Raw genomic sequence first — 20,438 nt, 5'->3', positions numbered from 1 at the left:
GTCCCTTTAGGATATTAAAACCAGATGTTACTCACCTTCTCCGGGGCCATCATTACTACAGTGTTTTTACTAGCTGCAGTGGATACACCAAGAATAAAGCGCACATCACCGCTGCTGCCAATCACTGAGCTGAGCTGCTGTTTGATCCTCAACAACTAGTCCCAGTTCCTAATGTGGCTCTTAGGAGAAACAGGTGCCCACCTCTGTGTTACAGGATTCATCGGTGCGTTCCTGGTTACATAATACATGCAGTGATTGATTGCTTGTCATTATCCGTGTATTTTTTGGACCCCTTACAAGCAGCCCAAGAACATAACGGAGGTTGTAAACCGTGAGTGCTTCTTGTTCAGAGACCAATATCAGTAGGAAGCACAGAGTCTCTTTTGTTTCTTGGCTTTTTAATTTATGATTTTGTTGACGCCAATTGTCGCGGCGGTGGCAGCGGTTGGATTTGCACTTGGCTTGGATTTATCAAACCCGGCCCACTGCACACATTCCCTCCAGATTTGCCACACGGCTTATAAGCTAATGAGCTTTGCATACATTACACAGGTAATTTGTAAATGCTGATTACTAGTGAGTATGGCTAAGATATCTGGGTAGATTTCTGGGGAGATGGAAAGAAGAATTAAAAAGAGGAAATCCTAATGCACAAGATACAGAAGATATCATTTGTATCACGCGTCAGGAAAAAAAATTATTTCTATTCATTTATGCAATGAAGAAGCGAGATCAACATTATCTGGGCTCAGAGGCAGGGATTTCGCTGGAGATCAGCTCCGCAGACATTAAACACCGCACTATAGCTAAAGCCTTATTGTTCTGTTTGATTTTGTGACAATCCTAGCATTACACCACCGAAGGCCGAGCTGTCAGGAGGCATCAACACTGCCAGCGAAAAGTGCTAAAATGGAACAAAAAGTAACTCGTCCCCTATCGTTCCCCGATGGTCTTTAACGTGTCATCCAGTTCAGACATGCCATCACTGCAGGACAACTATCAACGCAGCGATCAGTGGGCATGATTTAAGCACAAGCAATTCCCTGCCATTATAATTTTTTTACATCCCAGGCAACCCCTTTAATCTCCTGCATTGAGATAAATGATAACATTCGAGCTACCTGCAGTCACCACTAGGGGGCGCTTGCTACATATTGGTTAGACAATGATAAAACATGCAGTACACACTGGGCTCCCTCTAGTGGCTGCTGCAGGAAGCTGGAACTTTTAATGAGATTGTCCAGTAGTCGAACAACCCCTTCTCAATCACTATATTTCCCTACAGTAAAATAATAACACCGGTGGTGTCAGGCCTAGCTCTCCCGGGGATCACGGGACAATGTTAGGTCACATAATCCCTGAGGTTAATCAGTGGCCACTTCACTGACCCATTCTTCGGATATAATTGTCATCCAGAGAAAATGAGTTAGAAATTCCATCCAAAGGAGAGTGAAGCCAGCACTGATTGGCAGCAGGGATTGCATGACATAATGTCAAGTGAGCTCCGGGAGAGCCAGTGCCAACAAAGGTGGAATAGTGCAGACACTGCTGGAACAGCGACGACACCAGAAGTGAGAATAAGTGTTATTATTTTACTGGGGGAGAAACAGTGATTGAGAAGGGGTAGTCTGAGTAGTGGACAACCCCTTTAAATCAATTCAGGCAGAAAACCTCCTACCACAATACAGAGATTTGAAGCAATTTTAGACCTAAAAGTGACAAAATATAAAAAAGTAGACATTAACCGTTTAAAGTCACTATGACAAAATAAAATCCTGAGTAATACTGGTGGGTAGATTATTTACTGCAATAACAGTACCCAAAAATACCAGGCAATGGCTCTAAAAGGGATTCGGAGAATCGGAGAAGTTTAGGTCACATGATCCTTATGAACAAAGACCAGGAAAATGTTGACATTAATGAAAATGCGGCCCCCTGTATCTCAAAAACAGATCTACTCACTTCTCGATCCAGCCCAGCAGCCACCGTATTAATGGCTCCAGTCTCGCTGTGAATCACAAACATGTCCTGGGACGGGCTCTGCGGACTCTGCGCCATGATCCGGTACATTACGATTCCATTGGATGTGTTGATGTCATCTGCGTCGTGCGCGGTCACCGTCATGACATAGGAACCTGGGGGAGAATAGAGACAGTATAAGCCTCCATCACTATCACCGGATAGCGCTTTTGCTCTATGACGCTTTCACGTGTCTGCGTGTAGGAGAACCGTGGTCAACAAACATATGGAGAAACGTCTGAGCAGTCGGATCACGATCGGACATGTGTCCGTAATTTTGCGCAGAATGCTCGGTCAAGAAAAGGAGATTAGCCATGTCTTCCACCTGCCGGCCCACCTCACATTTACATAGCCCCTGTAAGTCCGGTCATGTAATCACAGATCGGCTCTAATTCCTTCTCGGGGTGAGCCGGTTCAACACCTCTTCATTAATTGTATTGAGCAAATGAAGGGACTCGGAATGCCAGCACTTGATACAAGCCTTTCGTGTTTGCCACTGTGCGCTTTAAAGGATTAATTTCACAAGCCTCAAATTACAGCTTCATTTCAAAACGAACTCAGCCCCATAATTGGCTTTCTGTTCAAATCACCAAGGCTAAAGATTTAAATTCTTCATATGCAGATGACTTTCAAGTATCAGGCCCCATCTGTGCTGCGCTCGCTGGCATTCATCTCCCGGGGGAGAGTCAAGTGAAGCAGAAAGAGCTGGTCCTGGAACGCAGGAGCAGCCGGGCACACTGCGAGTCCCAGGAAATATAACTCCAGCTACTGGTAGCCTATCTGTGCAAGCTGGTGCTTGTAGTTCTGCAACATCTACCAGACCACTAACAACTTAATAGCGCATACAATAACACCCAGCTTATATTTAGATGGGTTTTTTTTACTTATACACAACAAGTATTCATTGTTCTTTTTTCCTGAAGAGAAGCTTGCAGTACTAGGTTTTATCCACTAGGGGGCAGGATGGTTAATGCTATAATATTGCATGGTGGGTGAAGCCTGTATCTATAATAGGACTGTGGCCTCCTAAAATAGAGAATCTATTTCACTCTTTTTTTTTTTTTTCCATGTAGGATCACTGACCAAGGCTGTACGCAAAAGTGCAAAAGATAGTAAGGAGGTGAGCAACTAAATCATAACTTTTACTATATTTCGGGAAATAGCTCACGATCACATTACAAATCTCCAAAAATAATTAGCAAATATTCATGAGCCTGAAAATCAGCATCACAAACTGGCGGAGGGGTGCAATTTCAATCCTTGGGACCTGCAATTTTTGTTTGGTGATTTGATGAGGGAAAGAAAGACTTAATAGACGACCCTAGGACCGCACCCTAATAGTTATAGACTCACAGGTGTTGCATGTATTTATGAGAAAAAAAGTGTCTTTTTTTTTTACAAAGCTCAATCTGTATTAAAAATAAAAAAATAGAAATCTTGCAGTTCTCACACTGACCAATAGGGTGTTGGTTTTTTTAGACTTTTGTTGCAGGAAATAACAAATGTACATAGCCACAATGGTGGGATCCGGACACTATCTTCTGTATTGAAGTGTCTAATAAGGTCAATGTGAAGGAAGGGGGAGCTGTGCTCTCGCCTATTGTGATTGGAGTAGCTACCGGGGGGCAGAGGGGGCCATCCATCGCCCTGGGCCCGATGCTCAGAGGGGCCCACCTGGAGCTACACTACTGTAACTGTATCAGCGATACAGTTGCCTTCTGTGGCAGAGCAGGGAGAATCGATCGCTCTGCCGCCCGCTATGGGCCCCCTGAGCAGGCCGGGGGGGGGGGGGCAAGGTGCCAGCAGTGGCCCCCCGCCCGTCACCGCACTGATGAGGGAAGTAGCGCTGCTCTCCTTCTCCCATCATCCCCCTGTCAGCGTCTGGCGTCACCGGCGCTGACAGCGAGCGCAATGATGTCACCACCTGGCGCCCGCTGTCACAAGATGAGCAGAAGGTCGGAGCACCGCTGGAACAAGGAGGAAGAGAGGTGAGTATTTATTTATTGTTTTTATTATGGGGGCTGCCTTATACTTCAGGATCTGCCTATAGGGGGGCTGCCTTATACTTCAGGATCTGCCTATAGGGGGGCTGCCTTATACTTCAGGATCTGCCTATGGGGGGGCTGCTTTATGCTTCAGGATCTGCCTATAGGGGAGCTGCCTTATACTTCAGGATCTGCCTATAGGGGGGCTGCCTTATACTTCAGGATCTGCCTATAGGCCGCAAGGGCAGGGTCCTCGCTCCTCTGTATCAGTCTGTCATTGTTAGTTTGTTTACTGTAAGTGATATCTGTAACTTGTATGTAACCCCTTCTCATGTACAGCACCATGGAATCAATGGTGCTATATAAATAAATAATAATCATAGTAATAATAGGGGGGCTGCCTTATACTTCAGGATCTGCCTATAGGGGGCTGCATTATACTTCAGGATCTGCCTATAGGGGGGCTGCCTTATACTACAGGGTCTGCCTATTGGGTGCTGTCTTATACTACAGGGTCTACCTATGGGGTGCTATCTTACACTTCAGGGTCTGCCTATGGGGGGTGCTGTCTTGTGCTATAGAGTCTGCCTATGGGTACTCTTTGATGAAAGAAAAAGAAAAAAGAGGGATGGCACTACCTTCCACTTGGAGACCTTCAGCCTCTGTGCACATCAACTGCTTTCGTGCAGAAAAGAAGTCCAAATTCCACCACAAGCTACCGGGTGCTCCTCCAGAAATCACATGAAAATCAGTGCATTGCATAAGAAAGGAAGGAGGGCACTCACCGATCTGAAGCTTGACTTTGCTTTATTAAATGTTCATTAAAACCCACAGTGAGAGCGCGAAATGGCCATCGTCTTCACACTGCTCACAGGAGCTCCTTGTTTACTCTCCCGGCCATGATGTTTGAATTAACATTTAATCAAGCAAAGTCAAGCTTCAGATCGGTGAGTGCCCTCCTTCCTTTCTTATGCAATGCACTGCCTATGGGTACTGCCTTGTGCTATAGAGTAGGCCTATGGGGAGTGCATTATACTATATGGAGTCCTATGGGGAGTGCATTATACTATATGGAGGCTTATGGGGAGTGCATTATACTATATGGAGACCTATGGGGAGTGCATTATACTATATTTCGGATGATCTGGTGCATTATACTATATGGAGGCCATCTAGTGGGCCATCATACAGTGTGGAGATTACAGTGAAGGGACCATCATACAGTGTTGGAGCCATCAAACAGTTTGGGGGTCAGTATACTGTGTGGATGGTACTATACAGTGAGGGGGCATTATATTGTATAAGGGACCTTTACAGGGGGGAGACTTGGGACATTATTAAATGTAAAGTGGCACTTCTTGTTATAGGGGATCTCAGGTTACTATGACTATCAAAGGGGCACACATGGCAATATTACTTTCTAGGGAGAATAATGTGGGCACTAGGGTTGAGCGACTTTCATTTTTTTAAGATCGAGTAGGGTTTTGGGAAACCCGATTTTGTCCAGAGTCGAGTCGAGTGCAGTCGGCCGATTATCGCTAAAAGTCGGGGATCGACCGAAACACGAAACCCAATGCAAGTCAATGGGGAAGCATAGTCGGCAGTGAGTGGAGGCCAGGAAAACACCTACAGTGCCCATTTTAATGCCAAAAACATCCATTCTTGTTTCTGAAGCTTGCCAATCTTAATTAACTGTATAATAATAGTTGGGCATAGGGAATTGGGTGAAAGTTGTGGGGGGAGTAGGGCTGGCTCAAGTTTTTCGTGGGCCCAGGAAATGCGGACTACGTCACGGCGGTGTTGCAGGGAAAGGTAAGTATTTAAAAGTTGCAAGTGCTGTGATCCTGAGCAAGCAGGGGGGGGGCCCACTCGTTCGCATTGCCACTGGCACAGGGCCCCTCAAAGTACGGCGGTGTGTTTGCATGGCGGGGGCGCCTCCCACCAGCAGCGACACTTTTGCGTACTCTGAGGGGCCCTGTGCCAGTGACGTCGCCAACGAGTATGCCCCCCCACCTGATGAAGGAACCTGCACTTTCATCTGCACCTTCCTCTTTGTCCCTGTGTAAGGTGGTATAACATGCGGGAAGGGGAACCTTACTTTCAGCAGGGACAGATTCTGGCTGTGTAGAGTACAAGGGGAATGTAGTGGTCTAGGTCAATGTACCAGCAGACTCATTTAGCAGTGGCTGGGCAATGGGCAGGATGAGGAGGAAACAGATATAGGGCCAAAGAATAAAGTAGGCTACATGCAGTTCAAAATTGGTAACAGGACTAAACAGGCGGCATTGCTTTGTTCAGTGGAGTAGCAAACCCAAGAGCAGCAGACACTGTTTCAAGGGCCTAACCACACTAGTAGGCCAAATGCAGTTTAATATCTGATAGTATAGGGCGAAAGCCAGAATGTGGAAGCTCAGCTTTGTTCAGTTGAGGACAACACCAGGGAGGGGCAGACACCTTTAGTAGGCCGGAAAAGCCTATTGCATTTTTTAAAATGGTAATTTGGAGCAGAAGGTTGAAGCTCAGCTTTATTTACTTGAGGGCAACACCAGGGAGGGGCAGAAGCCGTTAGTAGGCCCTAACCACCATTTTTTTTTTTTAAACCACATAATGAGAGCCGGAAGGTTGAAGCTCAGCTTTATTTAGTTGAGGACAACACCAGGGAGGGGCACACAGACAGACACCTTTAGTAGGCCTGAAAAGCCTATTGCATTTTTCAAAATGGTAATTTGGAGCAGAAGGTTGAAGCTCAGCTTTATTTAGTTGAGGGCAACACCAGGGAGGGGCAGAAGCCGTTAGTAGGCCCTAACCACCATTTTTTTTTTAAAACCACATAATGAGAGCCGGAAGGTTGAAGCTCAGCTTTATTTAGTTGAGGACAACACCAGGGAGGGGCAGAAGCCGTTAGTAGGCCCTAACCACCATTTTTTTTTTTTAAACCACATAATGAGAGCCGGAAGGTTGAAGCTCAGCTTTATTTAGTTGAGGACAACACCAGGGAGGGGCACACAGACAGACACCTTTAGTAGGCCTGAAAAGCCTATTGCATTTTTCAAAATGGTAATTTGGAGCAGAAGGTTGAAGCTCAGCTTTATTTAGTTGAGGGCAACACCAGGGAGGGGCAGAAGCCGTTAGTAGGCCCTAACCACCATTTTTTTTTTAAAACCACATAATGAGAGCCGGAAGGTTGAAGCTCAGCTTTATTTAGTTGAGGACAACACCAGGGAGGGGCAGAAGCCGTTAGTAGGCCCTAACCACCATTTTTTTTTTTAAAACCACATAATGAGAGCCGGAAGGTTGAAGCTCAGCTTTATTTAGTTGAGGACAACACCAGGGAGGGGCAGAAGCCGTTAGTAGGCCCTAACCACCATTTTTTTTTTTAAAACCACATAATGAGAGCCGGAAGGTTGAAGCTCAGCTTTATTTAGTTGAGGACAACACCAGGGAGGGGCACACAGACAGACACCTTTTGTAGGCCTGAAAAGCCTATTGCATTTTTCAAAATGGTAATTTGGAGCAGAAGGTTGAAGCTCAGCTTTATTTAGTTGAGGGCAACACCAGGGAGGGGCAGAAGCCGTTAGTAGGCCCTAACCACCATTTTTTTTTTAAAACCACATAATGAGAGCCGGAAGGTTGAAGCTCAGCTTTATTTAGTTGAGGACAACACCAGGGAGGGGCAGAAGCCGTTAGTAGGCCCTAACCACCATTTTTTTTTTTAAAACCACATAATGAGAGCCGGAAGGTTGAAGCTCAGCTTTATTTAGTTGAGGACAACACCAGGGAGGGGCAGAAGCCGTTAGTAGGCCCTAACCACCATTTTTTTTTTTAAAACCACATAATGAGAGCCGGAAGGTTGAAGCTCAGCTTTATTTAGTTGAGGACAACACCAGGGAGGGGCACACAGACAGACACCTTTAGTAGGCCTGAAAAGCCTATTGCATTTTTTAAAATGGTAATTTGGAGCAGAAGGTTGAAGCTCAGCTTTATTTAGTTGAGGGCAACACCAGGGAGGGGCAGAAGCCGTTAGTAGGCCCTAACCACCATTTTTTTTTTAAAACCACATAATGAGAGCCGGAAGGTTGAAGCTCAGCTTTATTTAGTTGAGGACAACACCAGGGAGGGGCAGAAGCCGTTAGTAGGCCCTAACCACCATTTTTTTTTTTTAAACCACATAATGAGAGCCGGAAGGTTGAAGCTCAGCTTTATTTAGTTGAGGACAACACCAGGGAGGGGCACACAGACAGACACCTTTAGTAGGCCTGAAAAGCCTATTGCATTTTTCAAAATGGTAATTTGGAGCAGAAGGTTGAAGCTCAGCTTTATTTAGTTGAGGGCAACACCAGGGAGGGGCAGAAGCCGTTAGTAGGCCCTAACCACCATTTTTTTTTTAAAACCACATAATGAGAGCCGGAAGGTTGAAGCTCAGCTTTATTTAGTTGAGGACAACACCAGGGAGGGGCAGAAGCCGTTAGTAGGCCCTAACCACCATTTTTTTTTTTAAAACCACATAATGAGAGCCGGAAGGTTGAAGCTCAGCTTTATTTAGTTGAGGACAACACCAGGGAGGGGCAGAAGCCGTTAGTAGGCCCTAACCACCATTTTTTTTTTTAAAACCACATAATGAGAGCCGGAAGGTTGAAGCTCAGCTTTATTTAGTTGAGGACAACACCAGGGAGGGGCACACAGACAGACACCTTTTGTAGGCCTGAAAAGCCTATTGCATTTTTCAAAATGGTAATTTGGAGCAGAAGGTTGAAGCTCAGCTTTATTTAGTTGAGGGCAACACCAGGGAGGGGCAGAAGCCGTTAGTAGGCCCTAACCACCATTTTTTTTTTAAAACCACATAATGAGAGCCGGAAGGTTGAAGCTCAGCTTTATTTAGTTGAGGACAACACCAGGGAGGGGCAGAAGCCGTTAGTAGGCCCTAACCACCATTTTTTTTTTTAAAACCACATAATGAGAGCCGGAAGGTTGAAGCTCAGCTTTATTTAGTTGAGGACAACACCAGGGAGGGGCAGAAGCCGTTAGTAGGCCCTAACCACCATTTTTTTTTTTAAAACCACATAATGAGAGCCGGAAGGTTGAAGCTCAGCTTTATTTAGTTGAGGACAACACCAGGGAGGGGCACACAGACAGACACCTTTAGTAGGCCTGAAAAGCCTATTGCATTTTTTAAAATGGTAATTTGGAGCAGAAGGTTGAAGCTCAGCTTTATTTAGTTGAGGGCAACACCAGGGAGGGGCAGAAGCCGTTAGTAGGCCCTAACCACCATTTTTTTTTTTTAAACCACATAATGAGAGCCGGAAGGTTGAAGCTCAGCTTTATTTAGTTGAGGGCAACACCAGGGAGGGGCAGAAGCCGTTAGTAGGCCCTAACCACCATTTTTTTTTTTTAAACCACATAATGAGAGCCGGAAGGTTGAAGCTCAGCTTTATTTAGTTGAGGGCAACACCAGGGAGGGGCAGAAGCCGTTAGTAGGCCCTAACCACCATTTTTTTTTTTTAAACCACATAATGAGAGCCGGAAGGTTGAAGCTCAGCTTTATTTAGTTGAGGGCAACACCAGGGAGGGGCAGAAGCCGTTAGTAGGCCCTAACCAAAGTTGAAGGCCAAATGCAGTTTAATTTCTGATACTATAGGCCGAAAGCCAGAAGGTGGAAGTTCCGATTTAGACAGTGGAGGACAATTTGAATTAGGGACTGCAGACAGACTTAGTAGGCTGTCCCCTGTGGACCATGCATCCACCACATTAACCCATTGCGCCGTAATGGACACGTAATCTTCCGTGGCCATGCCTACAGGTCCATGCGTCTGTTGTCAGGTGCACCTTTGTACTCACAGATTGCCAGAGTGCATGGACAATGCGGTCTTCTACATGCTGGTGGAGGGTTGGGATGGCTTTTCTCGCAAAAGAAGTGTCGACTGGTTAGCTTGTAGCGTGGTACAGCGTAGTCCATCATGGCCTTATTAATAGTAAATAAAATATATAACTAGGCTCTATGAACTTTTAAATAGGTTCCAGGGGTACACGGGCAGCATTGGTGTGGTCAGTGGAGGAGTATTGCAAGTAGGGGCTGCAGACAGGCTATCAAAGGCCTAAAATAACAAACAGTAGGCAGTCATGGCAGTTTTACATCGGTTACATGGATACACAGGCAGGCACTCCAGGCAGCATTGTGGTCAGTGGAGGAGTATTGCAAGTAGGGGCCGCAGACAGGCTATCAAAGGCCTAAAATAACAAACAATAGGCTCATGGCAGTTTTACAGCGGTTACATGGATACACGGGCAGGCAGCTTGGTGGTCAGTGGAGGAGTATTTAAAGTAGGGACCGCAGACAGGCTTCAAAGGCCTAACATAAGAAAATGGGCTGGCTGTAGGCACTTTATAATTGGTTCCAGGGGTACACGGGCAGCAGTGGTCTGGTCAGTGGAGGAGTATTTAAAGTAGGGACCGCAGACAGGCTATCAAAGGCCTAACATAACAAACAATAGGCTCATGGCAGTTTCACAGCGGTTACATGGATACACGGGCAGGCAGCTTGGTGGTCAGTGGAGGAGTATTGCAAGTAGGGGCTGCAGACAGGCTATCAAAGGCCTAAAATAACAAACAGTAGGCAGTCATGGCAGTTTTACATCGGTTACATGGATACACAGGCAGGCACTCCAGGCAGCATTGTGGTCAGTGGAGGAGTATTGCAAGTAGGGGCCGCAGACAGGCTATCAAAGGCCTAAAATAACAAACAATAGGCTCATGGCAGTTTTACAGCGGTTACATGGATACACGGGCAGGCAGCTTGGTGGTCAGTGGAGGAGTATTTAAAGTAGGGACCGCAGACAGGCTTCAAAGGCCTAACATAAGAAAATGGGCTGGCTGTAGGCACTTTATAATTGGTTCCAGGGGTACACGGGCAGCAGTGGTCTGGTCAGTGGAGGAGTATTTAAAGTAGGGACCGCAGACAGGCTATCAAAGGCCTAACATAACAAACAATAGGCTCATGGCAGTTTCACAGCGGTTACATGGATACACGGGCAGGCAGCTTGGTGGTCAGTGGAGGAGTATTGCAAGTAGGGGCTGCAGACAGGCTATCAAAGGCCTAAAATAACAAACAGTAGGCAGTCATGGCAGTTTTACATCGGTTACATGGATACACAGGCAGGCACTCCAGGCAGCATTGTGGTCAGTGGAGGAGTATTGCAAGTAGGGGCCGCAGACAGGCTATCAAAGGCCTAAAATAACAAACAATAGGCTCATGGCAGTTTTACAGCGGTTACATGGATACACGGGCAGGCAGCTTGGTGGTCAGTGGAGGAGTATTTAAAGTAGGGACCGCAGACAGGCTTCAAAGGCCTAACATAAGAAAATGGGCTGGCTGTAGGCACTTTATAATTGGTTCCAGGGGTACACGGGCAGCAGTGGTCTGGTCAGTGGAGGAGTATTTAAAGTAGGGACCGCAGACAGGCTATCAAAGGCCTAACATAACAAACAATAGGCTCATGGCAGTTTCACAGCGGTTACATGGATACACGGGCAGGCAGCTTGGTGGTCAGTGGAGGAGTATTGCAAGTAGGGGCTGCAGACAGGCTATCAAAGGCCTAAAATAACAAACAGTAGGCAGTCATGGCAGTTTTACATCGGTTACATGGATACACAGGCAGGCACTCCAGGCAGCATTGTGGTCAGTGGAGGAGTATTGCAAGTAGGGGCCGCAGACAGGCTATCAAAGGCCTAAAATAACAAACAATAGGCTCATGGCAGTTTTACAGCGGTTACATGGATACACGGGCAGGCAGCTTGGTGGTCAGTGGAGGAGTATTTAAAGTAGGGACCGCAGACAGGCTTCAAAGGCCTAACATAAGAAAATGGGCTGGCTGTAGGCACTTTATAATTGGTTCCAGGGGTACACGGGCAGCAGTGGTCTGGTCAGTGGAGGAGTATTTAAAGTAGGGACCGCAGACAGGCTATCAAAGGCCTAACATAACAAACAATAGGCTCATGGCAGTTTCACAGCGGTTACATGGATACACGGGCAGGCAGCTTGGTGGTCAGTGGAGGAGTATTGCAAGTAGGGGCTGCAGACAGGCTATCAAAGGCCTAAAATAACAAACAGTAGGCAGTCATGGCAGTTTTACATCGGTTACATGGATACACAGGCAGGCACTCCAGGCAGCATTGTGGTCAGTGGAGGAGTATTGCAAGTAGGGGCCGCAGACAGGCTATCAAAGGCCTAAAATAACAAACAATAGGCTCATGGCAGTTTTACAGCGGTTACATGGATACACGGGCAGGCAGCTTGGTGGTCAGTGGAGGAGTATTTAAAGTAGGGACCGCAGACAGGCTTCAAAGGCCTAACATAAGAAAATGGGCTGGCTGTAGGCACTTTATAATTGGTTCCAGGGGTACACGGGCAGCAGTGGTCTGGTCAGTGGAGGAGTATTTAAAGTAGGGACCGCAGACAGGCTATCAAAGGCCTAACATAACAAACAATAGGCTCATGGCAGTTTCACAGCGGTTACATGGATACACGGGCAGGCAGCTTGGTGGTCAGTGGAGGAGTATTGCAAGTAGGGGCTGCAGACAGGCTATCAAAGGCCTAAAATAACAAACAGTAGGCAGTCATGGCAGTTTTACATCGGTTACATGGATACACAGGCAGGCACTCCAGGCAGCATTGTGGTCAGTGGAGGAGTATTGCAAGTAGGGGCCGCAGACAGGCTATCAAAGGCCTAAAATAACAAACAATAGGCTCATGGCAGTTTTACAGCGGTTACATGGATACACGGGCAGGCAGCTTGGTGGTCAGTGGAGGAGTATTTAAAGTAGGGACCGCAGACAGGCTTCAAAGGCCTAACATAAGAAAATGGGCTGGCTGTAGGCACTTTATAATTGGTTCCAGGGGTACACGGGCAGCAGTGGTCTGGTCAGTGGAGGAGTATTTAAAGTAGGGACCGCAGACAGGCTATCAAAGGCCTAACATAACAAACAATAGGCTCATGGCAGTTTCACAGCGGTTACATGGATACACGGGCAGGCAGCTTGGTGGTCAGTGGAGGAGTATTGCAAGTAGGGGCTGCAGACAGGCTATCAAAGGCCTAAAATAACAAACAGTAGGCAGTCATGGCAGTTTTACATCGGTTACATGGATACACAGGCAGGCACTCCAGGCAGCATTGTGGTCAGTGGAGGAGTATTGCAAGTAGGGACCGCAGACAGGCTTCAAAGGCCTAACATAAAAAAATGGGCTGGCTGTAGGCACTTTATAATTGGTTCCAGGGGTACACGGGCAGCAGTGGTCTGGTCAGTGGAGGAGTATTTAAAGTAGGGACCGCAGACAGGCTATCAAAGGCCTAAAATAACAAACAATAGGCTCATGGCAGTTTCACAGCGGTTACATGGATACACGGGCAGGCAGCTTGGTGGTCAGTGGAGGAGTATTGCAAGTAGGGGCCGCAGACAGGCTATCAAAGGCCTAAAATAACAAACAATAGGCTCATGGCAGTTTTACAGCGGTTACATGGATACACAGGCAGCTTGGTGGTGAGTGGAGGAGTAGTGCAAGGAGTGTCTGTCCCAGTACTCCCAAAATATAAATAGATGTTAATGTCTCGCAAAACAACCAAAACAAAAAAAAAAGGTGGCATACTTAGGTACAGGGGTGGGCTCATCTACTGAGTTTCTGACATAGTAATTTGGCAGTAACTATTTAATGGTGCCAATATAGGACACAGACACAGACTACTTTAAGTTGCATCATAGATGTCTACAAATTTGTATTGTCAGTGCCAGACATTGAATGATGTCAGCGAATAGACTAAAGATTGGTGGAGCTGTGCGACATAATTTTGCACGTGGTAGAGCACATTTTGAGCTGGGGTAGGGGGGAACTCTCTTGAGGCCGGCGGGACCGCCCCAGGGTCCCTCATGTTACAACGGTGTGTCTGACGTTGGGTGCGCACCACCACCGCCAGAGACACTACATTGTACTATGAGGGACCCAGTAGCAATGCCGTCAACCAAAAGCGAGCACACCCACCTCTTCAGACAAACAGCAGTCTCACGGGTGCTTGCGCCAAGTCGCGATACCACGGCCCCGTGTGGGGAGTTTTGCCATTTAGGGAGGTGTAAACATGTCGTATGCTGTACAATCAGCTGCAGCAAATTAGACATTAGAAAAGTAATTCACAGGCAAGAGCTTTTCATAGGAAAGCTAGGTGTCGGCCGGGCAAGGTGGGGCAAAAGATTTCGAAATCCAGTTGTGGTTCATTTTAATGAATGTTAGATCGTCAACATTTTGGGTAGCCAGACGAGTCCTTTTTTCGGTTAATATTGAACCTGCAGCACTGAATACTCTTTCTGATAGGACACTTGCTGCCGGGCAAGCAAGCTCCTGCAATGCATATTCTGCCAATTCTGGCCAGGTGTCTAATTTGGAGGCCCAGTAATCAAATGGGAATGACGGTTGAGGGAGAACATCGATAAGGGATGAAAAATAGTTAGTAACCATACTGGACAAATGTTGTCTCCTGTCACTTTCAATTGATGCAGCAGTACCTGTCCTGTCTGCGGTCATAGCAAAATCACTCCACAACCTGGTCAGAAAACCCCTCTGTCCAATGCCACTTCTGATGTGTGCACCCCTAACACTCCTAGTCTGCTGCCCCCTGGAGCTCGTGTGAGAACGATCACGTGCGCTGTGTGCTGGGAATGCCTGAAGCAAACGGTCAACAAGAGTTGATTGTTTGGTTGCTAATATTAGTTCCAAGTTCTCATGTGGCATAATATTTTGCAATTTGCCTTTATAGCGTGGATCAAGGAGGCAGGCCAACCAGTAATCGTCATCGTTCATCATTTTCGTAATGCGTGTGTCCCTTTTTAGGATACGTAAGGCATAATCCGCCATGTGGGCCAAAGTTCCAGTTGTCAAATCTCCGGTTGTGATTGGTTGAGGGGCAGTTGCAGGCAAATCTACGTCACTTGTGTCCCTCAAAAAACCAGAACCCGGCCGTGACACGCAACCAAATTCCTGTGCCCCCGGGAAAGGTTCGGCATTAAAAATATACTCATCCCCATCATCCTCCTCGTCCTCCACCTCCTCTTCGCCCGCTACCTCGTCCTGTACACTGCCCTGACCAGACAATGGCTGACTGTCATCAAGGCTTTCCTCTTCCTCTGGTGCAGACGCCTGCTCCTTTATGTGCGTCAAACTTTGCATCAGCAGACGCATTAGGGGGATGCTCATGCTTATTACGGCGTTGTCTGCACTAACCAGCCGTGTGCATTCCTCAAAGCACTGAAGGACTTGACACATGTCTTGTATCTTAGACCACTGCACACCTGACAACTCCATGTCTGCCATCCTACTGCCTGCCCGTGTATCCTCCCACAAATAAATAACAGCACGCCTCTGTTCGCACAGTCTCTGAAGCATGTGCAGTGTTGAGTTCCACCTTGTTGCAACGTCTATGATTAGGCGATGCTGGGGAAGGTTCAAAGACCGCTGATAGGTCTGCATACGGCTGGCGTGTACAGGCGAACGTCGGATATGTGAGCAAAGTGCACGCACTTTGAGGAGCAGGTCGGAGAACCCAGGATAAGTTTTCAATAAGCACTGCACCACCAGGTTTAAGGTGTGAGCCAGGCAAGGAATGTGTTTCAGTTGGGAAAGGGAGATGGCAGCCATGAAATTCCTTCCGTTATCACTCACTACCTTGCCTGCCTCAAGATCTACTGTGCCCAGCCACGACTGCGTTTCTTGTTGCAAGAACTCGGACAGAACTTCCGCGGTGTGTCTATTGTCGCCCAAGCACTTCATAGCCAATACAGCCTGCTGACGCTTGGCAGTAGCTGGCCCATAATGGGACAACTGGTGTGCAACAGTGTCATCTGCCGATGGAGTGGTTGGCAGACTGCGTTCTGTGGAAGAGCTGTAGCTTCTGCAGGAGGACGAGGAGGAGGAGGAGGAGGGGGTGCGAACGCCTACAGCCAACTGTTTCCTAGACCGTGGGCTAGGCACAACTGTCCCTAAATTGATGTCGCCTGTGGACCCTGCATCCACCACATTCACCCAGTGTGCCGTGATGGACACATAACGTCCCTGGCCATGCCTACTGGTCCATGCATCTGTAGTCAGGTGCACCTTTGTACTCACAGATTGCCTGAGTGCATGGACGATGCGCTGTTTAACATGCTGGTGCAGGGCTGGGATGGCTTTTCTGGAAAAAAAGTGTCGACTGGGTAGCTCGTATCGTGGTTCAGCGTACTCCATCAGGGCTTTGAAAGCTTCGCTTTCAACTAACCGGTAGGGCATCATCTCTAACGAGATTAGTCTAGCTATGTGGGCGTTAAAACCCTGTGTACGCGGATGCGAGGATAAGTACTTCCTTTTTCTAACCAGAGTCTCATGTAGGGTGAGCTGGACTGGAGAGCTGGAGATCGTGGAACTTTCGGGTGTGCCGGTGTACATGGCAGACTGAGAGACGGTTGGAGACGGTATTGTTTCCGCCGGTGCCCTAGATGCAATATTTCCTCCTACAAAACTGGTGATTCCCTGACCCTGACTGCTTTTGGCTGGCAAAGAAACCTGCACAGATACTGCCTGTGGTGCGGAAAATGGTGGCCTTACAGTGACGGAAGGGATGTTGCGTTGCTGACTAGCTTCATTGGCCGAGGGTGCTACAACCTTGAGGGACGTTTGGTAGTTAGTCCAGGCTTGAAAATGCATGGTGGTTAAGTGTCTATGCATGCAACTAGTATTTAGACTTTTCAGATTCTGACCTCTGCTTAAGCTAGTTGAACATTTTTGACAGATGACTTTGCGCTGATCAGTTGGATGTTGTTTAAAAAAATGCCAGACTGCACTCTTCCTAGACTCGGATCCCTTTTCAGGGATTGCAGACTGAGCTTTAACCGGATGGCAACGCTGTGCTCCAACAGGTTTTGGCTTTGACACGCGTTTTGGGCCAGATACGGGCCCGGCAGATGTAACCTGTTGCGATGTTGATGCCTGCTGCGGCCCCTCCTCCACCTCCGCTTCTGAACTACTGCCGCCTGCACCCTGTTCCCCCAATGGCTGCCAATCGGGGTCAATAACTGGGTCATCTATTACCTCCTCTTCGAGCTCGTGTGCAACTTCGTCTGTGTCACTGTGTCGGTCGGTGGTATAGCGTTCGTGGCGGGGCAACATAGTCTCATCAGGGTCTGATTGTGGATCTGTACCCTGAGAGGGCAATGTGGTGGTCTGAGTCAAAGGAGCAGCATAGTACTCTGGCTGTGGCTGTGCATCAGTGCACTCCATGTCAGAATATACTTGTAATGGGCATGGCCTGTTAAATGTTTCACTTTCTAAGCCAGGGACGGTATGTGTAAAGAGCTCCATGGAGTGACCCGTTGTGTCGCCTGCTGCATCCTTCTCTCTTGTTGTAGTTTTTGCTGAGGAGGACAAGGAAGCGACTTGTCCCTGACCGTGAACATCCACAAGCGACGCGCTGCTTTTACATTTACCAGTTTCGGAAGAGGAGGCAAAAGAGCTAGAGGCTGAGTCTGCAATGTAAGCCAAAACTTGCTGTTGCTGCTCCGCCTTTAAAAGCGGTTTTCCTACTCCCAGAAAAGAGAGCGTTCGAGGCCTTGTGTAGCCTGACGACGAAACTGGCTCCACAGCTCCAGACTTAGGTGGAATATTTTTATCCCCACGACCACCTGATGCTCCTCTACCACTACCATCATTACCAGCTGACAATGAACGCCCACGACGACCTCTTGCACCAGACTTCCTCATTGTTTTAAAATCTTAACCAAAGTAACTTTATTTGTTGCTGTCAAACAACTTACACGGTGAGCTATAACTTCAGTATGATTTCAATATCCCTTAACAGGTTGGTGAGACCACAAGGAAAATCAGGCACAATGTTACACACTCTGTTTTCTGTGGCACAAAATCACAGAGATGACACACACGCAGGACTGTCACTCAAGCACTAATGTCAATATTAATCTCCCACCTAATTTATTTTTTTTTTTTTCTCAGGGAGACTTTAGAAACCAAATAATATTAAAAAAAAAAAAAAAAAAAGGCTTTCTATGGCCCACAATTAGAGAGAGAGAGGTGGCACACCCAGGAGTCAAGACTGGCACACAAGCTGAGAGGGCAATATTACTCTCCCACTGTTTTTTTATGTATTTTTTGTTTTTTCAGGGAGACTTTAGAAACCCAATAATATTTTAAAAAAAAAATAAATAGGCTTTCTATGGCCCACTGAATGAGAGGGAGAGAGGTGGCACACCCAGGAGTCAAGACTGGCACACAAGCTGAAAGGGCAATATTACTCTCCCACTGTTTTTTTAGGTTTTTTTTTTTTTTTCAGGGAGACTTTAGAAACCCAATAATATTTTAAAAAAAAAATAAATAGGCTTTCTATGGCCCACTGAATGAAAGGGAGAGAGGTGGCACACCCAGGAGTCAAGACTGGCACACAAGCTGAAAGGGCAATATTACTCTCCCACTGTTTTTTTATGTATTTTTTGTTTTTTCAGGGAGACTTTAGAAACCCAATAATATTTAAAAAAAAAAATAAATAGGCTTTCTATGGCCCACTGAATGAGAGGGAGAGAGGTGGCACACCCAGGAGTCAAGACTGGCACACAAGCTGAAAGGGCAATATTACTCTCCCACTGTTTTTTTAGGTTTTTTTTTTTTTTTCAGGGAGACTTTAGAAACCAAATAATATAAAAAAAAAAAAAAAAAAAAAATAGGCTTGCTATAGCCCACTGAATGAGAGATAGCACACACAGCAGTGGCACACAAGCCCTGACTGAGGCCAATATTTTTCTCCCACTGATTGATGTAGTGTTTTTGTGTTGAGGTAGAATTTAGAACACAAATCACGGAAAAAATAAATAGGCTTTCTATGGCCCACTGAATGAAAGGGAGAGAGGTGGCACACCCAGGAGTCAAGACTGGCACACAAGCTGAAAGGGCAATATTACTCTCCCACTGTTTTTTTATGTATTTTTTGTTTTTTCAGGGAGACTTTAGAAACCCAATAATATTTAAAAAAATAAATAAATAGGCTTTCTATGGCCCACTGAATGAGAGGGAGAGAGGTGGCACACCCAGGAGTCAAGACTGGCACACAAGCTGAAAGGGCAATATTACTCTCCCACTGTTTTTTTAGGTTTTTTTTTTTTTTTTCAGGGAGACTTTAGAAACCCAATAATATTTAAAAAAAAAAATAAATAGGCTTTCTATGGCCCACTGAATGAGAGGGAGAGAGGTGGCACACCCAGGAGTCAAGACTGGCACACAAGCTGAAAGGGCAATATTACTCTCCCACTGTTTTTTTAGGTTTTTTTTTTTTTTTCAGGGAGACTTTAGAAACCCAATAATATTTAAAAAAAAAAATAAATAGGCTTTCTATGGCCCACTGAATGAAAGGGAGAGAGGTGGCACACCCAGGAGTCAAGACTGGCACACAAGCTGAAAGGGCAATATTACTCTCCCACTGTTTTTTTATGTATTTTTTGTTTTTTCAGGGAGACTTTAGAAACCCAATAATATTTTTAAAAAAAAATAAATAGGCTTTCTATGGCCCGCTGAATGAGAGGGAGAGAGGTGGCACACCCAGGAGTCAAGACTGGCACACAAGCTGAAAGGGCAATATTATTCTCCCACTGTTTTTTTAGGTTTTTTTTTTTTTTTCAGGGAGAATTAGAAACCAAATAATATTAAAAAAAAAAAATAAATAGGCTTTCTATGGCCCACTGAATGAGAGGGAGAGAGGTGGCACACCCAGGAGTCAAGACTGGCACACAAGCTGAAAGGGCAATATTACTCTCCCACTGTTTTTTTAGGTTTTTTTTTTTTTTTCAGGGAGACTTTAGAAACCAAATAATATTAAAAAAAAAAAAAAAAAAAAAAAAAAAAATAGGCTTGCTATAGCCCACTGAATGAGAGATAGCACACACAGCAGTGGCACACAAGCCCTGACTGAGGCCAATATTTTTCTCCCACTGATTGATGTAGTGTTTTTGTGTTGAGGTAGAATTTAGAACACAAATCACGGAAAAAATAAATAGGCTTTCTATGGCCCACTGAATGAAAGGGAGAGAGGTGGCACACCCAGGAGTCAAGACTGGCACACAAGCTGAAAGGGCAATATTACTCTCCCACTGTTTTTTTATGTATTTTTTGTTTTTTCAGGGAGACTTTAGAAACCCAATAATATTTTTTTAAAAAAATAAATAGGCTTTCTATGGCCCACTGAATGAGAGGGAGAGAGGTGGCACACCCAGGAGTCAAGACTGGCACACAAGCTGAAAGGGCAATATTACTCTCCCACTGTTTTTTTAGGTTTTTTTTTTTTTTCAGGGAGACTTTAGAAACCAAATAATATTAAAAAAAAAAAAAAAAAATAGGCTTGCTATAGCCCACTGAATGAGAGATAG

At 46.1% G+C, this 20,438-nt stretch overlaps 1 protein-coding gene across 2 annotated transcripts in view; it reads right to left on the bottom strand.

The window, feature by feature from the left end:
• The window catches only part of CDH4 (cadherin 4), a 1,009,876-nt gene that overhangs the window by 75,335 nt on the left and 914,103 nt on the right, over positions 1-20,438 (bottom strand). For both annotated transcript variants that reach the window (XM_077252850.1, XM_077252851.1), the window contains one exon: positions 1,963-2,135. In XM_077252850.1, the coding sequence (XP_077108965.1) occupies positions 1,963-2,135 (173 nt within the window). The remainder of the gene's footprint in view (positions 1-1,962; positions 2,136-20,438) is intronic.

The sequence above is a fragment of the Ranitomeya variabilis genome, chromosome 4 (assembly GCF_051348905.1).
Source record: "Ranitomeya variabilis isolate aRanVar5 chromosome 4, aRanVar5.hap1, whole genome shotgun sequence".
NCBI classification, from domain to species: domain Eukaryota; kingdom Metazoa; phylum Chordata; class Amphibia; order Anura; family Dendrobatidae; genus Ranitomeya; species Ranitomeya variabilis.
The sequence above is the reverse complement of the archived record's forward strand: the minus strand, read 5'-3'. Positions and strand labels throughout refer to the sequence as shown.